Genomic DNA, 17,581 nt, shown 5'->3' on the forward strand with positions numbered 1-17,581 from the left:
ACAATTTGATCATTCGCCACACCATCAAGTATGTAAACATCGTATGATAATATTTATACTGTACTATATTGCTTACAAGACATTAGAAGCCATATCTATCCACCGTGGTGGTCTAGAAATCACAAATATCCATGTCGGAGCACCCGTCGTCCGAGAGGACTGAGAAGCCCACATACCTCATCATCTCCTGGTGACTGGCCAGAAGATCGCTTGGCGTCTTAAAGCGCGTGTCGTATGTGTGGCGCTCGATCACCTGCATAGTGAAGTTGTATCGAATGGGGAACAATTCACATAGCTGTCGCAGTAACATGGCAATCTCGGGGGGTGCCGGGAATTTTCTGAGGACGTGACGTTCAGGGTCATCAAGCCATTCCCTCTTGCGCGAGCCGCCTATGGCCCGTCCCTCCTTATCGATGACATACTCCTCGTCAAATATTTCGAGTAAGGTGTTCCTGTGCTCGGTGTTCATCGTGCTAGGGAGGTATCGGACCATAGTGTACACCATGACGTGCAGGAAGGATTCCAAATCATCTGCCAGCACATGGCGCTTGTTCTCGGATCTTTGATCCAACAAAGCACCAGACATGAAGGGTAGAGTTCCCTGTCATTTGAAGTGGCGTCAGTATCCCGGCGCATATTATAAATTCTGCACGTACCATCTGGATTGCCAATAGCTCTTCGTGTGATTTGGAAGAGCAGCATTCCCAGCCCATGAGCAGCCCGCGCCCCTCACTGGTGATGCCGATGTTCTCCATACTGATGTTCCGATGCAGAAGACCACCACGTTCGTAAGCTTCGTTGTGAGCTACAGTGACTCGTTTAGAAACAAAAAAATACTCGAGAATTGAAGATGAAACTCACCTGTAAGGGCATCCTTGAATACGGTCAGGAATTCCATGGGCGTCTTGAACGTGCTGAGGTTCCGTTCAACACCGCTAAGGATGATTCGATGTTGTACGAGCGGGAGGTGTGCCTTGTGGTTGGGGGTACAGCACCACCAGGCCTTGCTGAATAAGTGGGTGATCGTTTTTGTTCCGAGGGCAGACATGTCACCGCCGTGCTCGAAGGTCGGGATGTTGGGAATGCGACGAGTGTGTAGTTCCCGATATACTTCTGATTCCGTGCGGGTACCTTTGGAATGAAGTCGCCAAGTTTCCTTGAAGAAAACGATTCTCTTCTGCGTAAGGTCCCAAACATGGAAGCTACGAGTTCGTTGCTCGAGTAGGCTGCACTGCTTTGAGGCGGGGCGTGGGCCGACGTAAAAGTGATGGGTGGATGAAGGCTGGTCTTTCGCGTCTTTGGAATTTGGAAGTGTGGTATCGACGGGAACAATGTATCCATACAGAGGGTCGGAACTCTCAACGCCCAGCAGCTCCCGGACAACGCTGTCTTGAGACTCCGGAAGGGAAATGGGAACCACAGACACGTCGACACCGCGATTCCCAGGCGACGCACGATTGAGCCTCCATAGAAACTCAGCCAACAGGTTGAAATTGCTCGTGTATCTAAACTGCCGAGACACGACAGCACCAGAGTGGTCCCAGTACACAAAACGTGCCCAGGAGCCACAGAGGAGGATGGAAAATCCAAAGCGACGGAACTGCGTTGCGAAGAAGGCATTAGTGCATGCCACCATATGTGCGCGCGTTGAGATGGACCGCTTGTCAGTAGACTCGAATCTGGGATAGGTGTCTCTTTTAGTGTCCCAATATGGCAGCAGGTCCTCCTCAGGGCAAGGTATCGGTGCAGTGAAGTCCTCATTTGGCGGCGGGTCAATGAAGGGGTCTTGTTGTACGGAAGGCTTGATGATGATCCATGCCTCCATCGCGGACATGTCTGTCACTCCGTTTCGAGTGCTTTCGCCTTTGTATAACCCCATGGTCGGTTGGAATTCATACCCGCCTACGACGACAGAGGGATCAGGACAACTAGAAGTGTCGACAAGATCAAAATTGGTGGTAAATTTAGGCAGAACCGTCAACTATCAGGGGCACCAAAATCAGATGGGTCAGAGAAATGTTCATGTAAAATTCTTACAAGCTCCTCCGGTGACACCGCGTTTGGCATTACTGGAAGACCGTCTGCCTCAGGCAGGAAGTTAAGAAACTGGCGCACTGGCATTGCGCCAATGAAGCGTCCTGGGAATGTACCAAGGAGCTTGGCTTCAATGGCATCTTTGGATGACATTGTGATGAAACTTAAGATTCGGAGATTGTAAGCAATATGTTAGAAGAAGGGAGATGATTGGGATTGGAAAGCGGGATGAAGAAGAGAGCATTTCTGACTCACTATTTATGAGTCCATGCTGTGGTTGCTCCACTGTATCAATGACCACAATCGCCTTAGTGGACAATGCTCGTTAGTCGTAGCTGCTTACGGATGTGGACATTCGGAGATTCGATTTGGAGTGCCAATCCGTAGAATCTATGCAGCGCACGAGGGAAGGGGGGGGAGAAGGTCTGCATACACAACAGGGTAGGCGACAAAAAGGGTTACTCTGCTACGTCTTCATCCCAATCGTCACCCCAATCAACCACCTCCGAATCATAGTCAGCTGCGCCTTGTGCTTGTTTGATCAACTCGAGAACGGCAGCATAATCAAGCGCGGGACTTTCTCCTTCATCCGCCGACGAAGAACCTATGCTAGACATGTCATCTTCGGTGGTGCGTGCCTCTACAGCAAGGTCTTGGTCGCTATTTTCGCTTTCCGCATAGTTCCCTAAAGCCCCCAACTCGTCTCGTGTTTGCCTTTCTGCAGCTTTTTCCGATGCAGACTCACTTTCACTTCCGTAGTCACCGACGAGTCCCGAGATCGCCTTTCTCCCCGCTTTCGCACTTAACTTTCGTCTTTTTATAGCTCGGACGTCGTGCTCGTGCTCGTGCTCGGACATCGACGAGGATTGACCTTTTTTGGCCATGATATTTCCGATGAATGTAGACGAGTCCGGATCATGTACATGGATGGTGGGGAATTCAGCGAAGTATGTGCCCTGAAGCAAATCCTGAAGAGTTTGAGAGGGACAAAGTTTATAGTAAGATGGGCCAGTCCGCACTCCGACGCCTGGATAATGTGGGATTCTGGCTAAGTCCATTTGTGCAGGTAAGTAACAGAGAGGAACTCTGAAGCCTTCGAGATCGTCTGGATGAGGGTGGACAAGAGAAGTAACCCAGTCTGGACAAGGATGTTCTTTCTTCGATTTGGGATGGTCCTTGTGAGCACACGTATGCTGAGGAACGCGTCTCTGAAGAAGTGATATTAAAGACGAATTAATGGGATTGCGATGCACAAGTGTTGTATATGGAACTGATGTTGCGGATGAAGATTGTGCCGGCGCTCCAGGGTAAAACCTGAACTCTATCGTCAATAGTGCAGTCTGCGTCCTGATGAGAGTCAGTATATGCGTAAGGTCGGAAGATAAGAGCGCACTTTGTATCAAGAGTCGATTGGTTTACCTTTCTGCGTTGCATTCCGACGGAAAGGACATCCATCTCGATGTCCAAGCTGTCTAGATGAGCCTTTAGCAGATCTCTTTTGGATGATCCACCACCTCTTGAAGTCCCCCTTCCGCCTCTACCTCTTCCGCTGGCTCCACGTGCTCCCCCTCTTCCCCTAGTATCTTTTGCTTTCACATTCGTTGGGTAGCCTTCACGAGCAATTTCTCCGCCCCATTCACTCACTTTTCTGCCTACTTCTTCAAGAAAACAGTAGTCGCGCATCATCGTACCCCACCCGTAAGCGTTCATCTGTACATAGGCCGCCTTATTGCGTTCACCGCTACATCCTGTTTTGGATTTGTGGGTACGAGAGCAGGGTAGGGAACATATTGGAGTAGAGCACCTCGGGCAAGTATAACGTGCGGCGGTCGAACAAAATGCACAAAGACGAGTTGATGACCCACTGGCGGTTGATTCCATAGACATAATAGTCTGCGCTAGAGATGTAGAAGTCGAATGAGGTAGCATAGTCGTGGAGTATGTTGGTGCTTTTTCGAACGTCCTAATCAAATCAAATTCTCCATATAGGCTATATGTCAATGATTTACCACATCAACACTTACTCCTACAACGTTTTTGTATCGCTTTATATCATAATGTTGGTTCAATGGTCTAGCAGTTATTTGATTCAAGCTACCCAATAAATTACAAGGTCCAGTTAACATCATGGTGCCTGTGACTTTTACTTCAGTACTCAATAACAAGTCGAGTGTACAATGATGTAGTTTGAGGACAAGGACGTGGCACAGAGTAGCAGGTGACCATCTCAAATCCAGTGTAAATCATGAACAACCGTCCGCTTGAGTGATTTAAGCTACAGATCCTGTCGCCGGAGGTCCAGTAGTCCTTTCATGATGAGCTGAACTTCGAGAACAGCATCAATAGCTGTACGGACTGTGCTCACTTGCACGTGCCCGCTAGATGCTTGTGCAGATGTATTAACTTGAGTGGCAGTCTTGACCTCGACCTCCCATAGTGTGTCGGTGTGTGCTGGTATAGGGAGGGAGGTCTTTGGGTCGACCTAGTAGTCAAGAGTAAAGTCAACGCGCGATAAGAGAGCAACAATATCAACACGGTACGTACCTGCTCTTGCTGAAACATCTGTATTATCAGAGCACCTCTTCGAAATGCATATCCACGTTTGTAGATTTGTGATCGTTGTCTGACAACACTATAAGCGCAAGCACAGACAGTGAATTCTGGAGCATACGGACACATATCCCAGTGCCGAAGCGAAACTGAGGGCATCACCAATCACTTCGCAAGTAGCCCATGGTCTGACAGTGGCCTCAGGATGAACGCGTACGGATTCCGGCTTGAGGTATGAGAAAAGCGTCCTGTGTTATGGTTGATCCAACGCCTTCGTTCAAGTGGGCTGTCCAACCAACCATCCACTTTCCGTGCCATCTCCTAGTTCTTTTTTTGCTCTTAGCAACGCTGGTTCATCTCCTTGTACTTGTGACTGAACTCCGAACTGTTCGAATAAAATTTCACGGGTGTGCATGGGTGCTGCGGACTCCGTGTGCAGTGTCAGGCGATTGAGAATCGCCTTGAGATCCCGAGCGAAAAATTCACCGAAAAGAGCAACTTCGTAGGCATGCGCATGCGTCTGTGTGTTTGCGAACATAGACATTGGAAGTCAAGAGTGGAGCGAGATAACGTGATCTATGATAGTGAAACTTTATATAAATGGCCCAATAATTAATGGATGATAACATAAGGTATTGGGTATAAGTAGTACACAGCTGTCGAGTACAAGCAGCTAATAGCTCAAGAAGTCGGTCACAGAATCCTAGTGCCGCATCGAAGTTCTTCTACTCCCTGTTTGTCACTTGAAGCGTTTCCAGAATTCACTGGCAGTAGTACTACACATGACTTGGACCGCTAGTTGACGGTTCGAGGGAAATATTTGGAGGAGGAATCCTGGTTCTTGTCTCGTACTCAGCTAAGAGCTTAGCATGATATCCTCGAATATTAAGGATGAGGCGGGGCCCCAGCACAAACATCTGCATGACCGAGAAGATGTTCATAGCACCGTGATGACCCATGGAAGTCGAGTCCTATAGAAATGATAAATACTAACATGCAAATGCTAGCAAGATCGGCATACCGAGACAGTCGAGAAAAAATAACCAAGGGCCAACCAAGAACCAGCAACAAAGCTGGAACGTGCGGGACTTCAGCAGAGGAAGATAAACACAGTCAAATTAGTAACTAACCTTGCGAAGTACACCGCGTGAGTCTTCATCAAAACCACGAAACAGTCTCCGATGATCGTGGCTTGCGATGATGGTCGCAATTGCCGGAAATGTTTTATGACAATCCAGACTACAAGACACATCACGAGGACTTCCCATACAATGCGGAGTATCCAAGTGATGGACATCAGAACACGGCCATCTCTATCGTAGTTATAAGTGCACTGATAGATGCTAGAAACGGCGTCTGCCATTCCTCGGATGAGCCCGATGCACTTGAGTCGTTTGTCCAAAATTCAAGCTTACCCTCTGAATTACGCTTAATTCCTATTGCAGTAGTCACTCCGCCGGCGATTGTGAGGACAAGTAGGATCACAATGAGAAATATAAGCATCTTTCTCGACCCCTGATACATGGCATGTAACCGAGTGATCATGATAACTTGTATGACCCATTGTCATTTCAGTCAAGATATCACGAGGTTATTGCAGCCGAGTAACTCACCGCCCAGCATGGCAGCAACCACCACATGCATACAGTTTAGTGCGATAAACATAGTATTGCCTGACAAAAACCCAGTTTGAGATGAGCATAGGAGGATCATGAGCACCCAAACACTCACAGCTGTTGCAATCATTATATTGAACGAACAAGTCGATGGAGAACTCACCCCTAGGTAGGAGCACAATTGTTTGGACGGAAATAACAGGCATGGATGCAGAATACTCACTATACCTGTCAGCGGGACTGACGGAAGACTTTCTGCATGCTATTAATCAGAACAAATAATTGCGGCGTGTGTGAATAGACATACCTAGCATGAACATGCTGATTGTGGGAGATGACTTATTAGTAGTGTTAACTTGAGCTCTTCAGTCTGGGGAACATACACAACATATGGTATCCCAGCATAGCGCACCTAGAAATTCGAATATTGTCAGCACAACTTGCCAACTGCGTGTATACATGAGCCACGTACAGTGAGGTACAAAATGGTTGTAAGGGACCAGTGTTGCCTCTGGGCCCGAATGAATTACATCAACCTGTTGTTCTGATACGGGACTCTGCTCACCCAAACTAGTTCAACCTATAGCACCATTCTTAGTGATATATCCACTTTAATACATACGGTCTCGGCATACCTCTCGTCCAAAGGTTAAGGCTGGAAATACCATTAGGATATCAATAATTTTTCAATATTATTCGCTCACCCCAATCATATACCACTGCAGTAAAGGATGCAACTGCGAAACCACATTCAAGATCAGATCGAGACACGTGGGTCTGACTGACTCTCCACAAACCTGCAATATAGCTGTGAAATCGATTCAAAGTGACGACCAGCCAACTAGGATCGTTTGAGACTAGATTCATGTTCGAGGGGTGAGTGTGAGCGAGTGGCAAAGTGGGTGGACGTAAACCGATGGTGTTCGTACTAAATATATCACCATCCAGCGCCTATATCGGCGAAATAAGCATCATGAGGCTGTCCCTCGTTCTTGCCTTGTTTGACCAAAGTAAGTATCATCAAACAAAATCACGGAGAACACGGAAGCCCTCAATTGAGTCGGAAGCACAGCCTGGTTGTGGATCTGCAAAGCAGTGAGACACGCACACGTTGTTGAACACCGGAAGAGTTTGAAAATCGGGTTGTGTTGCTAGTATTTGATTCCCAAATTGCCAATATTATTTTCAAGATGTTCTTGGCACTCGCATCAGTACTTACAGCAATTCCATCAGTGAGACCATGCACTTCATTGATCCCCCACGTGTCTAGATGAGATGCATTGTCACGGTCACAACCTGTTGGTGAGGCTCAAGAAAGGTCAGAAATGAAAGATAGAGTAGGTCCACACGTGGCTAACAGATGCCTTACCCCCCTCCCAGGCTGAAGCACCCTCGACGATGCCATTCAATGCCCCCGGTCTTCCAAGATCTTCAGCATCTGTCGCCTCATGTGCACCTCCGGCTATAACATCATCAGTATGCAAAACACAGCATTTGATGCCATCGGCGTTGCATCGATTTTCACAGCCAGACACATCCTGATTGATCATCTGTGTTGCTCCGGCGCGCATATACAGAAACAAGAGGTCACAGGAAAGACGAATTGAGACACAACTGTATGACCATCCAGGAAACCAAAGTTCTTGGTTCTTCGCAGTAACGGAGATTGTTTTTTCAGTGATCTTCTGTCCCAAGTTGGTCTGGTCTATAAATATCGAGAGGGACAAGACAAAAAGCTCACAGTATGACCTTCATCACACCCAGTGATTCCACGTACAGGGTGCAAAAGCTGCACAGTAGTTTGATGGTTCCACCTTCATTCAACACTGGCGAGGACCAGTTCGATGGCCAATATTGAGTGACAAGTTCCTGAAAACTCTCGGGGGGCCATTGTCGGATTAGACTTGTGTTTGAATGTATGAGTCAGTTGAAACAGTATATGAAGGTTCGAATAGGGGATCGGTAGCGTTGCCTGCAGCTCAAAGCGATGCTTGGAGCGTGCCCGGGAAGTGTTATCACCGTGGAGACACAACAATGTATTCACTTCAGTAGCGGACAACTCGCAAAATTACACGGAAGTTACCTAAAATACGGAATCAGCGTCTGGGCCATGATGAGTCCTCTTAAACAGATATATAACTAGCAAGCTAAAAGTGACACAAAATAGCAGCCCATCTCAGATCAAAAGCCCGCGGGGGGGGGGGGGGGGGGGGGACAAACCGGGTAAAGGAAGTTTGAAATTTGAGAAGCATACGGCTGTGCAAGTGTCGAATATCTATAATTTCCAGACCTGGCGCGACTTGTATCCCAATGATTGCAACACTCCGCCTACTGGCCCTTGTGAGTAGTTCCGGCCATAAGGACCTGCGATAGCCTCAACCATTCTGTGACATATCAATGAGCAACATCAGAACAGAGAACGTAAGTGGGGACTAACTTCTCAGGACCACAAACCAAAAACAGTATCTTTCGGTCACTGACATCACTATCTTGCGAGAACAAACCGCGCCACCAAGGAAAACAAGAGACAGAATGGAGAGCGCCACGTATTGATTCTTTACCAATAGGACCCTTGTGTACCTCTAGATCTATAGAACTTTGACCTTTGTTTTCGCCAAACGAGTCAACGAAGAACTTCAGCCTGAACTTCTCCGGATTATGCTGCGCAAATTTTAACAGGGGATCAAGGATATCGTGCGGGGGCAGCTCAGAAAGTGTTTTTGATGAATGTAAGAGTGTGATTCGACCTTGAAAGGATGAGTTGCCAGGTAATACGGTACGCAGCAGCTGGTAGAACGGAGTAATCCCAGTACCGCCAGATATCTTGAACGCAAAAAATCATTAGTTTTATAAAATTGACTATTACTATTTCCTCACCAAAATGATCTCGTCCCAAGTATCATCATTCCAGGACCAGGTTTTGAGAGGGCCTCGAATTTCGATGATATCCCCAACTTGTTTTGAGTGCAACCATCGGCTGACTTCGCCATGTTGATATCTTTTGATCCAGAACTTCATATTTCCATTTTCGTCTACCCCATCAAGTGGAGTGTAAGGTCGCTCCACTTGTATGTCATCGTCTTTGATGAAGACGGACCAAATAGGTGCGAAGAGATCGCTTTCCTCGGGTAAAAGTTCGGGAGGTATCGCGAGAGTCAAAATTTTTGTTCCACTTGATGTGATAGTGGATGAAACGAGTTTTGCTGGTGTGAAGTGAGACGGACTGAGGGGTATGTTGTCACAAGTTGGCGCGCCTCGGGAGATGTCAGGTAAGAGAAAATAAGCGGCGATAGCAGTAGATGTGCATCCTATGAGCAGTGTTGCAGTTGCCCTTCGTAAAGACCTCGATGCATTGACTGTTGTAAGACCTCTAGCACGAAAGCCAGCATGTCTCGCTAATACTTGAAAACCTGGCTTCAGCCTGAGCATCTGGTGTTGAGTACACACGTAAATGCTCTTACCAAACAGGTGTAAACATGGATCGACATATTTCCATTTGCAACTTTCTCCTTTAGTTGAATCTCCCGCCAGTTCAAGAAAAATACGACCTCGCTCTTTCACAGTCTATTCTACTTTAATCACATTTAATGAGACACCTTCGCGACGCGACATGCAGCTATGCCCCAAGAACAACTATTCATATGACTTCTGATAATACCACGACGCTGGCGTTGCGATTAAATCGAATGACTACCCCCACACTCTTTTCTTCTTCAAACATGCGTTACGAGGACCCTAGCGAACTTTCAAGGTTATCTTCAGATTCTCAGTACAATGGGCTCCTAAAGTCACCTTCTCGTCGCCTCCTCGCTGGGCTTGGAATTCACTACCAAATTGATTCCAGTAATTTCATGCAAGTCGCCGAGGGACACTATTTGTACGGCGAGGGACAAAGTGCTTCGTATATGGGGGCGGACGATATCAGTAGCACCCCAGATCATTCAAACCCCCCGTGCGCGGCATTCCAACTAACAGATCATACTGCCGGAATCCTCAGTCACTTAAACGAGTCTCAAAGCTCCTTCACTTTTTCAAGCGACACCTCGTTGCCTAACCTTGGGCATTCCTCTTCATCGTCATCGGCTTCCCTAGCTTCCGCTCCGTCAGTCACTGAAAATGAGGAAGGTCAGACTTCAAGAGAGTTCTCCTTGGCTCGTCACCTCGCGGATGATGTTCTCTCTTGTTCACCTTCCAACATTGGTCTCATTCCTGACGTCAACATGTACAACCTCGCACTGTTTACGAAGTCACCCAGTGTAGGTGTCGATCCCTCAGCCATCATGGGATGGTTACCCGCGTCCCCTCCAGCATACCTGTCGCCCCACCTCACCCCTCGCAATGTTACCTTCCGATGCTCTCCGCCCCATATTCACGATTCAGTTCCCTCCACTCTTGGCCCGATGCAGGAATTTACCCCCAGTCCACCATCTCAGGATTGCCCATCGCCACGTCTAATTCACGATATTGTTACCATCTTGTCCACTTCTGCAACACAGGAAACTGTCCAGCCGGAGCCTATGCCAGTCATATATAGCGAACAGCCGTCCTTCGAACAATGCGCTCCGCAGAAGAGGGCTAGGGCGTCCCCGATAATTAAGTTGGAGACATTGCCTGATGCATCTATACTGCGTGTGTTCTCCCCAAATCAAGAGGAGCGTTACATTTTTTCTAGCTACGACAATTTTTCGTTCCCTTCTTCCAACGATATGTTTCCGCCAAGGCACACCACGGTCGATCCAGATCGCAGCATCTACAACGATCTACATCCATCGCCAATTCTCAACGCGCACATGGGAATTGAGTTGTCTGAGCTCGCCTTCAGAGCCGAGCGCTATAGGGCACGCCATTCTGTACAAGAGATCGATCGAGGATGGTTGATGCATTTCGCGGGCAAGTTGAGCGACCGCGGAGAGCTTATAGAAGAGTTCCGATGTTACGTCGTCGGGTGTGACCAGAGGAACAAGCGCCGAGATCACATCATCGTACATGTCGGGGCTCACGTTGATCAACGGCCATTCAGCTGTTCCATGTGGTTCGCATTATTTTTGCTACATCTCTGGCGATCACTGGCTAACACTCATTGACGATTGTCGATAGCCCACAACGGTTCCTCCGCAAGAACGAATGCAAACGTCATGAAGCGAGCCATACTGGCGTGAGACCCTATCATTGCGAAATTTGTGGGCAGACCTTCGTTCGTCAAGATCTGCTGAAGAGACATGCCAAGCGGACCCATGGATTAGAGAAGGGCTCACGCCGTAAGAAAGCAAGGATTGAGTGATTGAGTAATCAGCAGAGCTTTTCTTGGCCGACAATGGAGACACTTTCTAATATTGGTGACAGTCAAGATGTTGTTTGGCTGATGAAATTGTGAAAGACATGATTGAAAACATTGATGTTGCGATGGTGAAGGTTTTACAACTCGCAATGTGTCTCAGAAAAACCTATGTTTGGAGTGCTGAATGCGCATGACACAAATTTTCAACGATAGAGGGAATGACTGTCTTCCCTCGGGTTATGTTGTGACAATGTGACGCGTGTGATGTGTCACTTCGCATTCCCTTGCAAGTTCAAAAAATCGGCCAACAAGCTCAACCATGTCGACCAGAGGACGGTCCATCTCCCCAAAGCCCTTGCAGGATGCCGATGTAGACATGGAGAATGGGGGAAACGATGACAAGAAGTGCAAAGTGGTTGTCGTAAACGGTCTGTCTCGCAACGTCGTGCAAGCGCATCTACAGACTATTTTCGCGTTCTATGGGGAAATCGTGAAGATTGACCTTCCACTCTTCCTGAAATGTAAGATTCTAGATATTTATCATTCTTGCACATCTGATTCATTCCCACATTCTAGCCGGCCAGAATCGAGGAAAGGCTGCTCTTGAATTCACAGATGCAGCATCCGCCCAGAAAGCTGTATCACACATGAATGGCGGTCAACTAGATGGTTTGATTGTGAAGGTCGAGTTATCTGATCTCCCAATCCGCACTCGTTCTCGTTCTCGCCCTCGTCCTCCACGTAACGGCCGTGAAAGGCGCTCACCGTCTCGCTCGCGTTCCCGCTCCCGCTCACCGGTGTTCCGTAGGAGAGGTTATGAACCTTCTCGTTTCAACGAATCTTTCCGAGGAGGCAGAGGCTTCGGACGTCGTGGACCCCCCGCCAGGGACACGTACCGTCCTTCTCGATCACGTTCCCGCTCGCCTATCAGGCGTGGGGACCGCTTGCCACTCAGAAGGAGGTCTCCAAGTTACGAGCGTGGAGGGATTGGGACTGGGTATGGGCGTAGGGGTCGAACCCGCTCCAGGAGCTACTCGGTGCGCTCCAGTCGCTCTCGTTCACGCACTCCCTCTAGGTCTCGCTCTCGTTCCGCATCCTACTCTTCTTATTCGCGGTACAGCCGTAGCAGAACTCGTTCAAAGTCTCTCAGCCGCGGAAGGAGGAGTTACAGTCGAGATGACATCAGAGATAGCAGGTCCAGATCTCCAGTATAAAAGCAATTCTATATACTCTAGTATCTTTGCTGCTGTAATTATGAAGGTTACCGTCCCTGTTTTACAGTATCACAATGAAGTCTTGATCCATGCTCTAATATTAATCGCTGGCCATGGAATCGTCATCGGCAAGGAAAGGTCTACCATGCATAATGTTAACAGTGGTTTCGAAACTGAAGGGTGTCACTTACGCATACTCATAATCACTCCTGATGGCATTTGACATCCACTCTTCATCAGCTTCTTGCTGAGCAAATCCTGGTCCTCCAGCAAGGCTAAGTACGACGGGTAGAAGTACCAAACCATGTAAAGCCCCAGAGATGATGAGAGTAAGCCACATGCGGAAGTAGTATATCTGTGGGGGCGCATAAAACCTGTGCACAATTCCACCAGTAATTTGAAGACTTACTTCCAACAGCTTGGATCGGGTGAGCGCAAGGACAGACATGCCGATCAGCTTGGTGAATGTGATACCGGACAGAACCTGAGAGATGTTAGTCATGGCGAGGCACCAATTAGGAGAGCCACTCACTGAGGGTCCGACGTCAACAAGGGCGGTCCACATTCTTTCATCTCGCTCTTTCTGTCCTGCAGGATGATCAGCTGGTAAACCAGAACCAGCACTCATGAAGGCCCTTGCAACGTGAGCACAAAACTCCACTGCAATGCCGATTGAAATGACCAGGTTCACCAGACTAATAGCATTCAGGCTAATGCCCCATACTGCCATCACGCCCATGACAGTTATTACTGTCAACGCGACCACACCCGTCACAATTGTCCCTGTGCGCCATGAGCCTAGCAGTAGCGCTGTGACCACTAGCACAGCAGCCAGCCCAAGTCCGAGTATCTCCTGCGTGATGGCAATGATGTGTGCATATTGGTCGAAGAAAACGTAATGCAGAGAATAAGGGAAAACCTGTGATCCGGTGAGCTCTGATATCTTGGTTGCTATGTGGCGTGCGACCGCCATGGAATTGATGAAATCATCTTGTGAGCGAAGAGGCGAGTGTGATGTGCGGAAGTGAGATGCCACGACACCAGTTTCGTCGTCAAGCGAGAGTGCAGTGCCGAATGATGCCTTGCCAGCCAAGGGACACGTCTCGTCTGTAGGTGAGATGAGCCACTGCTTCAGATACCGCATGAACTCTTCTCCTTCGGGCAATCCGACCATAGTGATGTTCCAGGCAGGTTCCTTGCCGTATAAGCAGGGTTGGCATAATCGATCTGAATCTCTCGGAGTACAGAAAATGGAAGGATTTCTCTTGCGTACACGACAGCATGTCTCCATGGCAGGATCAAGCCACTTGAGAAAGTCATCTATCCATGACGCAGTCGGCTGCGAGATAAATGACGACTCGGGTCTCTTCCGTTCAGCCTCGAGAACGTTAGCGACAGATAACTCATCACAGGTCGTGAAACGACCACAGAGCTCTTGCTGGCCAAAGCGCTGGGTCACGTCAAGGTCGTGAGATACGAAGTAAACTGGAGGTCCGACATCCAAGTACACATCAAGATGATCAAAGTAGTCGTTAAGGTATGAATCCGAGGGGAGAGCCAACCTTTGGTCTGTCAAGTGGTTAGTACAGTAAAGCTTGACTTGATATTAAATTACGAACCAAGTCCCAGCTGAATGTGCTGCATCGATATTGCAGAGAGCACGAAGAAACCCGCAAAAGTAAGGAGTACAGCACCCTTGACAACTGGTCGAAGGAGGAAAGGAGCATAGTGGCGTCGGATGAAGCGAGCAACCTTGCCTAGTCCACTTGCGTTCATGGGAGCATCAAGTAGGGCGATGCGGGAAGGCCATCTAATGCAGGGGAAACAGTCAACTCGGCTTGCCTGCAGAAGTAATTAGTCTAAAAAGTTATCTGTGGACCGACAGACAAGTACTAACCTCTACACGCTTCAGATCAATGGTAAGCGCACTGACAAAGACAGAAACTTGGAGCAGCGCATTCAAGAAGACGCTACCAGCGGCATACAAGGCAAAGTTGCGTACAGCTGGCATGGGCACCAACGCACCAAGGCCAAAAGCAACTGTTTCTGTCACAGAGCTCAACAGAATTGAGGGACCCATCTTTGCCAACGTCCGCGCAACCCTTTCCTCTGCAGATAGATACAAGGGTACCGAGGCAGTATCGACAGATTCATCATGTGCCGATTCAAAAGGTGAGCGGTGAGGATTAGGAGAGCGGGGCGCTGGGTATCCTCCTCCCGGAGCAATTGCTGAAGCATTAGGCCCGTGGAGGAAATTTTGCCTGTCAAGCTCGTGAACGAGAATAAAGACATTGTCGACACCGACGGCGAGTACAAGGAAAGGAATAACTTCAGCAATAATGAGGGTCGTCTTGACGCCGACAAGGGAGAAGAAACCAACTGAGGATGAGACGGACAGAATGACAAGTCCGATTCCAAACAAGCCTAACGTGAATTTCGAGCCGACGAAGAGATGGCGAGGCAGCCTCGGTAAAATGTGCGGCGTATTACGGGAGTCGACAGAGACCGAAGAGGAAGTAATGCTTGACCGTTTGAATAGCTGAGGGAAATTGCGAGCCCACAAAGAGAGGGATGCCATTACACCCTCTTCCTCCCTTGCTGCTGACCCATTGCCCAGAGTCAATGATATGTAGAGGAACATTGCAAGATACGAGAGGACAACAATCCTGACGTCAGTGTTGGTACTCCTGCTGATTTCTTCCTCTAAAGAAACGCCAGTAGAGAATGCGATATTCATGCCCGCCTCAGAGGGAATGCGTTCGCTAAGATCGACAAGATATGTCCTCAGAGTTTGCTCCCATTCGACAGCCTTCGCGATTTCCGCCTCGTCGAGTGAATTCGCCACCACATAAGTGACGACGAGAGCCTTTGCATTGAGGTATGAATTGCGCTCATGTATATCCTCGGGCACGCCACCTAGGACATACTGTGGGCTAAGAGGCTGCTGAAAATCTGGAAGGCAATCCACAGGGGAGTTTGCACATTGAACCAATCGGTTTTTCCAAGACTCTTCGTCGTAATTACTGAGATCATTACCAAACCATGCACCAACAGACTGTACGACACATGCTCCTTGTGGCCCGGCGGGCTTGAAACATACATCTGTGAGGCCGTAGTCATTGGGGGAAGAACGGAGAGCACGTATATCACTCTCTACGTCCATCCAGTATCGTAGATGGTCGTAACTGAGTACAGGACCTTGCGAAGATACACCAGTACGTGTGAATGAAGGCGGGTCGACGGTGATGAGAGGGCCTGAGAGTGCAGTGATAAATATTTGCTGTGGACGATAGAAGGGACCAAAGTGTTCATCGAAGTATTCTTTCTGTAATTTGCTTTCTGAGTCGGGAGCGACCCATAGCCGGACTGGGTCAGTCTCAATGTCGAATCTTTGCCAGCCCAAGTTGAGCAGACCAATCACGGTAAACACGAGTGAAAATGTCAAGAATGGCCAGGATGCTGCAACAAAGCCTAAACGATAGAAAACGCGACGAAGGATTGTGTTGAGGCGATATTGGCGTGGCTGAGACGCTTCAATGGGATCAAGAAGGGAAGCACCACGACCGAGTCGCCTAGATTCTGTGGATTGAGCTCCGAGGGAGTCATTTGCGTCACCTTGCGGAAGTGAGACCGCGCCAACAAGACCGCGTGTGTGTAATGGAGGGGAGCGGATGGATGCGGTGTCCACTGATAATGCCATTCTCTCGTATCTTTTCTCTCTTCGCTTCCTTATAGTGACCTGAAGAACATATCCAAATACACAGGCAACTACGCAGAGAGAGTATGCGAGGATGAGTACGAATGAGAGGCATGAAAGCGTGCCGACTTGGCATGTTGGGCTGTTAATCTGTGGAGGGTCGTAAGGAAGTGCAGGACAAACTGTAGGACAGTCGATGCAAGTGCAGCGGCTTTCCAGGTCGTTGTCAGCGCAATTCCGTGGTGTGGGATCTAGCGCAGTAAAATCAAGGGGTGTGGAGGAGGGGTAATTTATCTGGAATGGACTTCCAAGGTCCTTCTCATCTCCTAGGAACTTGAGGAATTCAGAATACGTCTTAGCACCTCCCCCAATGAGGTCCATTGCGTATCCGTTGGTGGCACCGACTTGGACGTTCTTGCAGCTGTCGAAGAAACCCGAAGCAAATTGTTCGCCTACGAAAAAATCAACTGTCTTTACAGCTGTCTCTCCCGAACTGGTATTCTGCGTATCCGTGATGTTCAGGAATGATCCCTGATGTGGTGAACAAGTGAATGAGCAGAAAAATGAACGGAAATTGTTTCGGCATGCAGGGCAAGATGAAATGATGAGTTCGGCCTGTGCTAGACTGTCACGTAGGGTCTCGACCTGACCAGAAGTGCAGCAAGTAGGCCCTTCTACGAATTGGGCACCACAAACTGACACAAGCAAATCTCTGGCTTTGCTGTCCTCGGGCTGGAGTAACGGTGAGCAGAGATACAATTATACCACACCATCAAACGTACGTCAACTGGAGGGCCATCATACGGACACGGAAGTTGCTGCCCAAACCAACCCTTCTTTCCACAAGAACCCCTCATGGCACATTGTCCAACTCCATTGTCTCCTTCCCATCCCAACATGGTGGAAGTTAAGAGACCCGACGGCCAAAATAATGCAGAGTTGAGATGTCTCGCGACTGATGTGACGATCAAATAAAACGTAGAAAGTAACGTCAGCAGTCGTAACTGAGCCAAAGTACTGCAGCTGGAGACACACTACGAGTACTCCACGCAAGTGCTCGACGCTGTGACTCTAAAGTAGCAACTCACTCACGTGGTCCACGTGTGTTTTTATTTATTGGGAAGGTCCCAGGAACAAGCAACTACTCAAGTACAGTTTGATCACAAATAAACAATCTCCACCAAACTTCCAT

General features: G+C 48.5%; 8 protein-coding genes across 8 annotated transcripts; 2 read left to right on the forward strand and 6 right to left on the reverse strand.

Moving 5' to 3' along the window:
* Positions 1 to 79: 79 nt before the first annotated feature.
* On the reverse strand, positions 80 to 2,486 carry HD556DRAFT_654735 (uncharacterized protein). Its single transcript, XM_041311198.1, has 5 exons — positions 2,290 to 2,486; positions 2,038 to 2,197; positions 862 to 1,981; positions 657 to 805; positions 80 to 601 (listed from the first exon to the last, which is right to left on the reverse strand). The coding sequence occupies exons 2-5, from the start codon at positions 2,185 to 2,187 to the stop codon at positions 113 to 115; spliced, it is 1,908 nt and encodes a 635-aa protein (XP_041158261.1). The 5' UTR covers positions 2,188 to 2,197; positions 2,290 to 2,486; the 3' UTR covers positions 80 to 112.
* Positions 2,487 to 2,492: 6 nt separating this feature from the next.
* Positions 2,493 to 3,915, reverse strand: HD556DRAFT_1240608 (uncharacterized protein; the record flags this gene model as incomplete). The annotated part of the gene is made up of 2 exons (XM_041298130.1): positions 2,493 to 3,381; positions 3,428 to 3,915. The coding sequence occupies 2 exons, from the start codon at positions 3,913 to 3,915 to the stop codon at positions 2,493 to 2,495; spliced, it is 1,377 nt and encodes a 458-aa protein (XP_041158262.1).
* A 120-nt stretch (positions 3,916 to 4,035) lies between these two features.
* Positions 4,036 to 5,244, reverse strand: HD556DRAFT_654630 (uncharacterized protein). Its single transcript, XM_041311197.1, has 4 exons — positions 4,884 to 5,244; positions 4,710 to 4,832; positions 4,579 to 4,657; positions 4,036 to 4,516 (listed from the first exon to the last, which is right to left on the reverse strand). The coding sequence occupies exons 1-4, from the start codon at positions 5,126 to 5,128 to the stop codon at positions 4,310 to 4,312; spliced, it is 654 nt and encodes a 217-aa protein (XP_041158263.1). The 5' UTR covers positions 5,129 to 5,244; the 3' UTR covers positions 4,036 to 4,309.
* On the reverse strand, positions 5,052 to 7,419 carry HD556DRAFT_654780 (uncharacterized protein). Its single transcript, XM_041311199.1, has 14 exons — positions 7,309 to 7,419; positions 6,998 to 7,196; positions 6,905 to 6,937; positions 6,836 to 6,855; positions 6,766 to 6,780; positions 6,673 to 6,711; positions 6,584 to 6,612; positions 6,508 to 6,521; positions 6,420 to 6,455; positions 6,198 to 6,257; positions 6,000 to 6,134; positions 5,715 to 5,940; positions 5,606 to 5,657; positions 5,052 to 5,555 (listed from the first exon to the last, which is right to left on the reverse strand). The coding sequence occupies exons 2-14, from the start codon at positions 7,065 to 7,067 to the stop codon at positions 5,361 to 5,363; spliced, it is 924 nt and encodes a 307-aa protein (XP_041158264.1). The 5' UTR covers positions 7,068 to 7,196; positions 7,309 to 7,419; the 3' UTR covers positions 5,052 to 5,360.
* A 995-nt stretch (positions 7,420 to 8,414) lies between these two features.
* On the reverse strand, positions 8,415 to 9,652 carry HD556DRAFT_1386452 (uncharacterized protein). The gene is made up of 3 exons (XM_041303406.1): positions 9,078 to 9,652; positions 8,638 to 9,023; positions 8,415 to 8,584 (listed from the first exon to the last, which is right to left on the reverse strand). Exons 1-3 carry the CDS (start codon positions 9,627 to 9,629, stop codon positions 8,476 to 8,478), a joined length of 1,047 nt encoding a protein of 348 aa, XP_041158265.1. The 5' UTR covers positions 9,630 to 9,652; the 3' UTR covers positions 8,415 to 8,475.
* Positions 9,653 to 9,724: 72 nt separating this feature from the next.
* On the forward strand, positions 9,725 to 11,609 carry HD556DRAFT_1386455 (uncharacterized protein). Its single transcript, XM_041303407.1, has 2 exons — positions 9,725 to 11,232; positions 11,298 to 11,609. The coding sequence occupies exons 1-2, from the start codon at positions 9,788 to 9,790 to the stop codon at positions 11,479 to 11,481; spliced, it is 1,629 nt and encodes a 542-aa protein (XP_041158266.1). The 5' UTR covers positions 9,725 to 9,787; the 3' UTR covers positions 11,482 to 11,609.
* A 188-nt stretch (positions 11,610 to 11,797) lies between these two features.
* HD556DRAFT_1240980 (uncharacterized protein) lies at positions 11,798 to 12,692 on the forward strand (the record flags this gene model as incomplete). Its single annotated transcript, XM_041298154.1, has 2 exons — positions 11,798 to 11,999; positions 12,055 to 12,692. The coding sequence occupies 2 exons, from the start codon at positions 11,798 to 11,800 to the stop codon at positions 12,690 to 12,692; spliced, it is 840 nt and encodes a 279-aa protein (XP_041158267.1).
* Positions 12,693 to 12,742: 50 nt separating this feature from the next.
* Positions 12,743 to 17,460, reverse strand: HD556DRAFT_654987 (patched family-domain-containing protein). The gene is made up of 7 exons (XM_041311200.1): positions 17,172 to 17,460; positions 14,590 to 17,121; positions 14,312 to 14,534; positions 13,225 to 14,261; positions 13,102 to 13,176; positions 12,884 to 13,047; positions 12,743 to 12,832 (listed from the first exon to the last, which is right to left on the reverse strand). Exons 1-7 carry the CDS (start codon positions 17,286 to 17,288, stop codon positions 12,793 to 12,795), a joined length of 4,188 nt encoding a protein of 1,395 aa, XP_041158268.1. The 5' UTR covers positions 17,289 to 17,460; the 3' UTR covers positions 12,743 to 12,792.
* Between the last annotated feature and the right edge of the window lie 121 nt (positions 17,461 to 17,581).

Source organism: Suillus plorans (genome assembly GCF_016647745.1).
Source record: "Suillus plorans strain S12 chromosome Unknown HD556scaffold_43, whole genome shotgun sequence".
Classification (NCBI taxonomy): domain Eukaryota; kingdom Fungi; phylum Basidiomycota; class Agaricomycetes; order Boletales; family Suillaceae; genus Suillus; species Suillus plorans.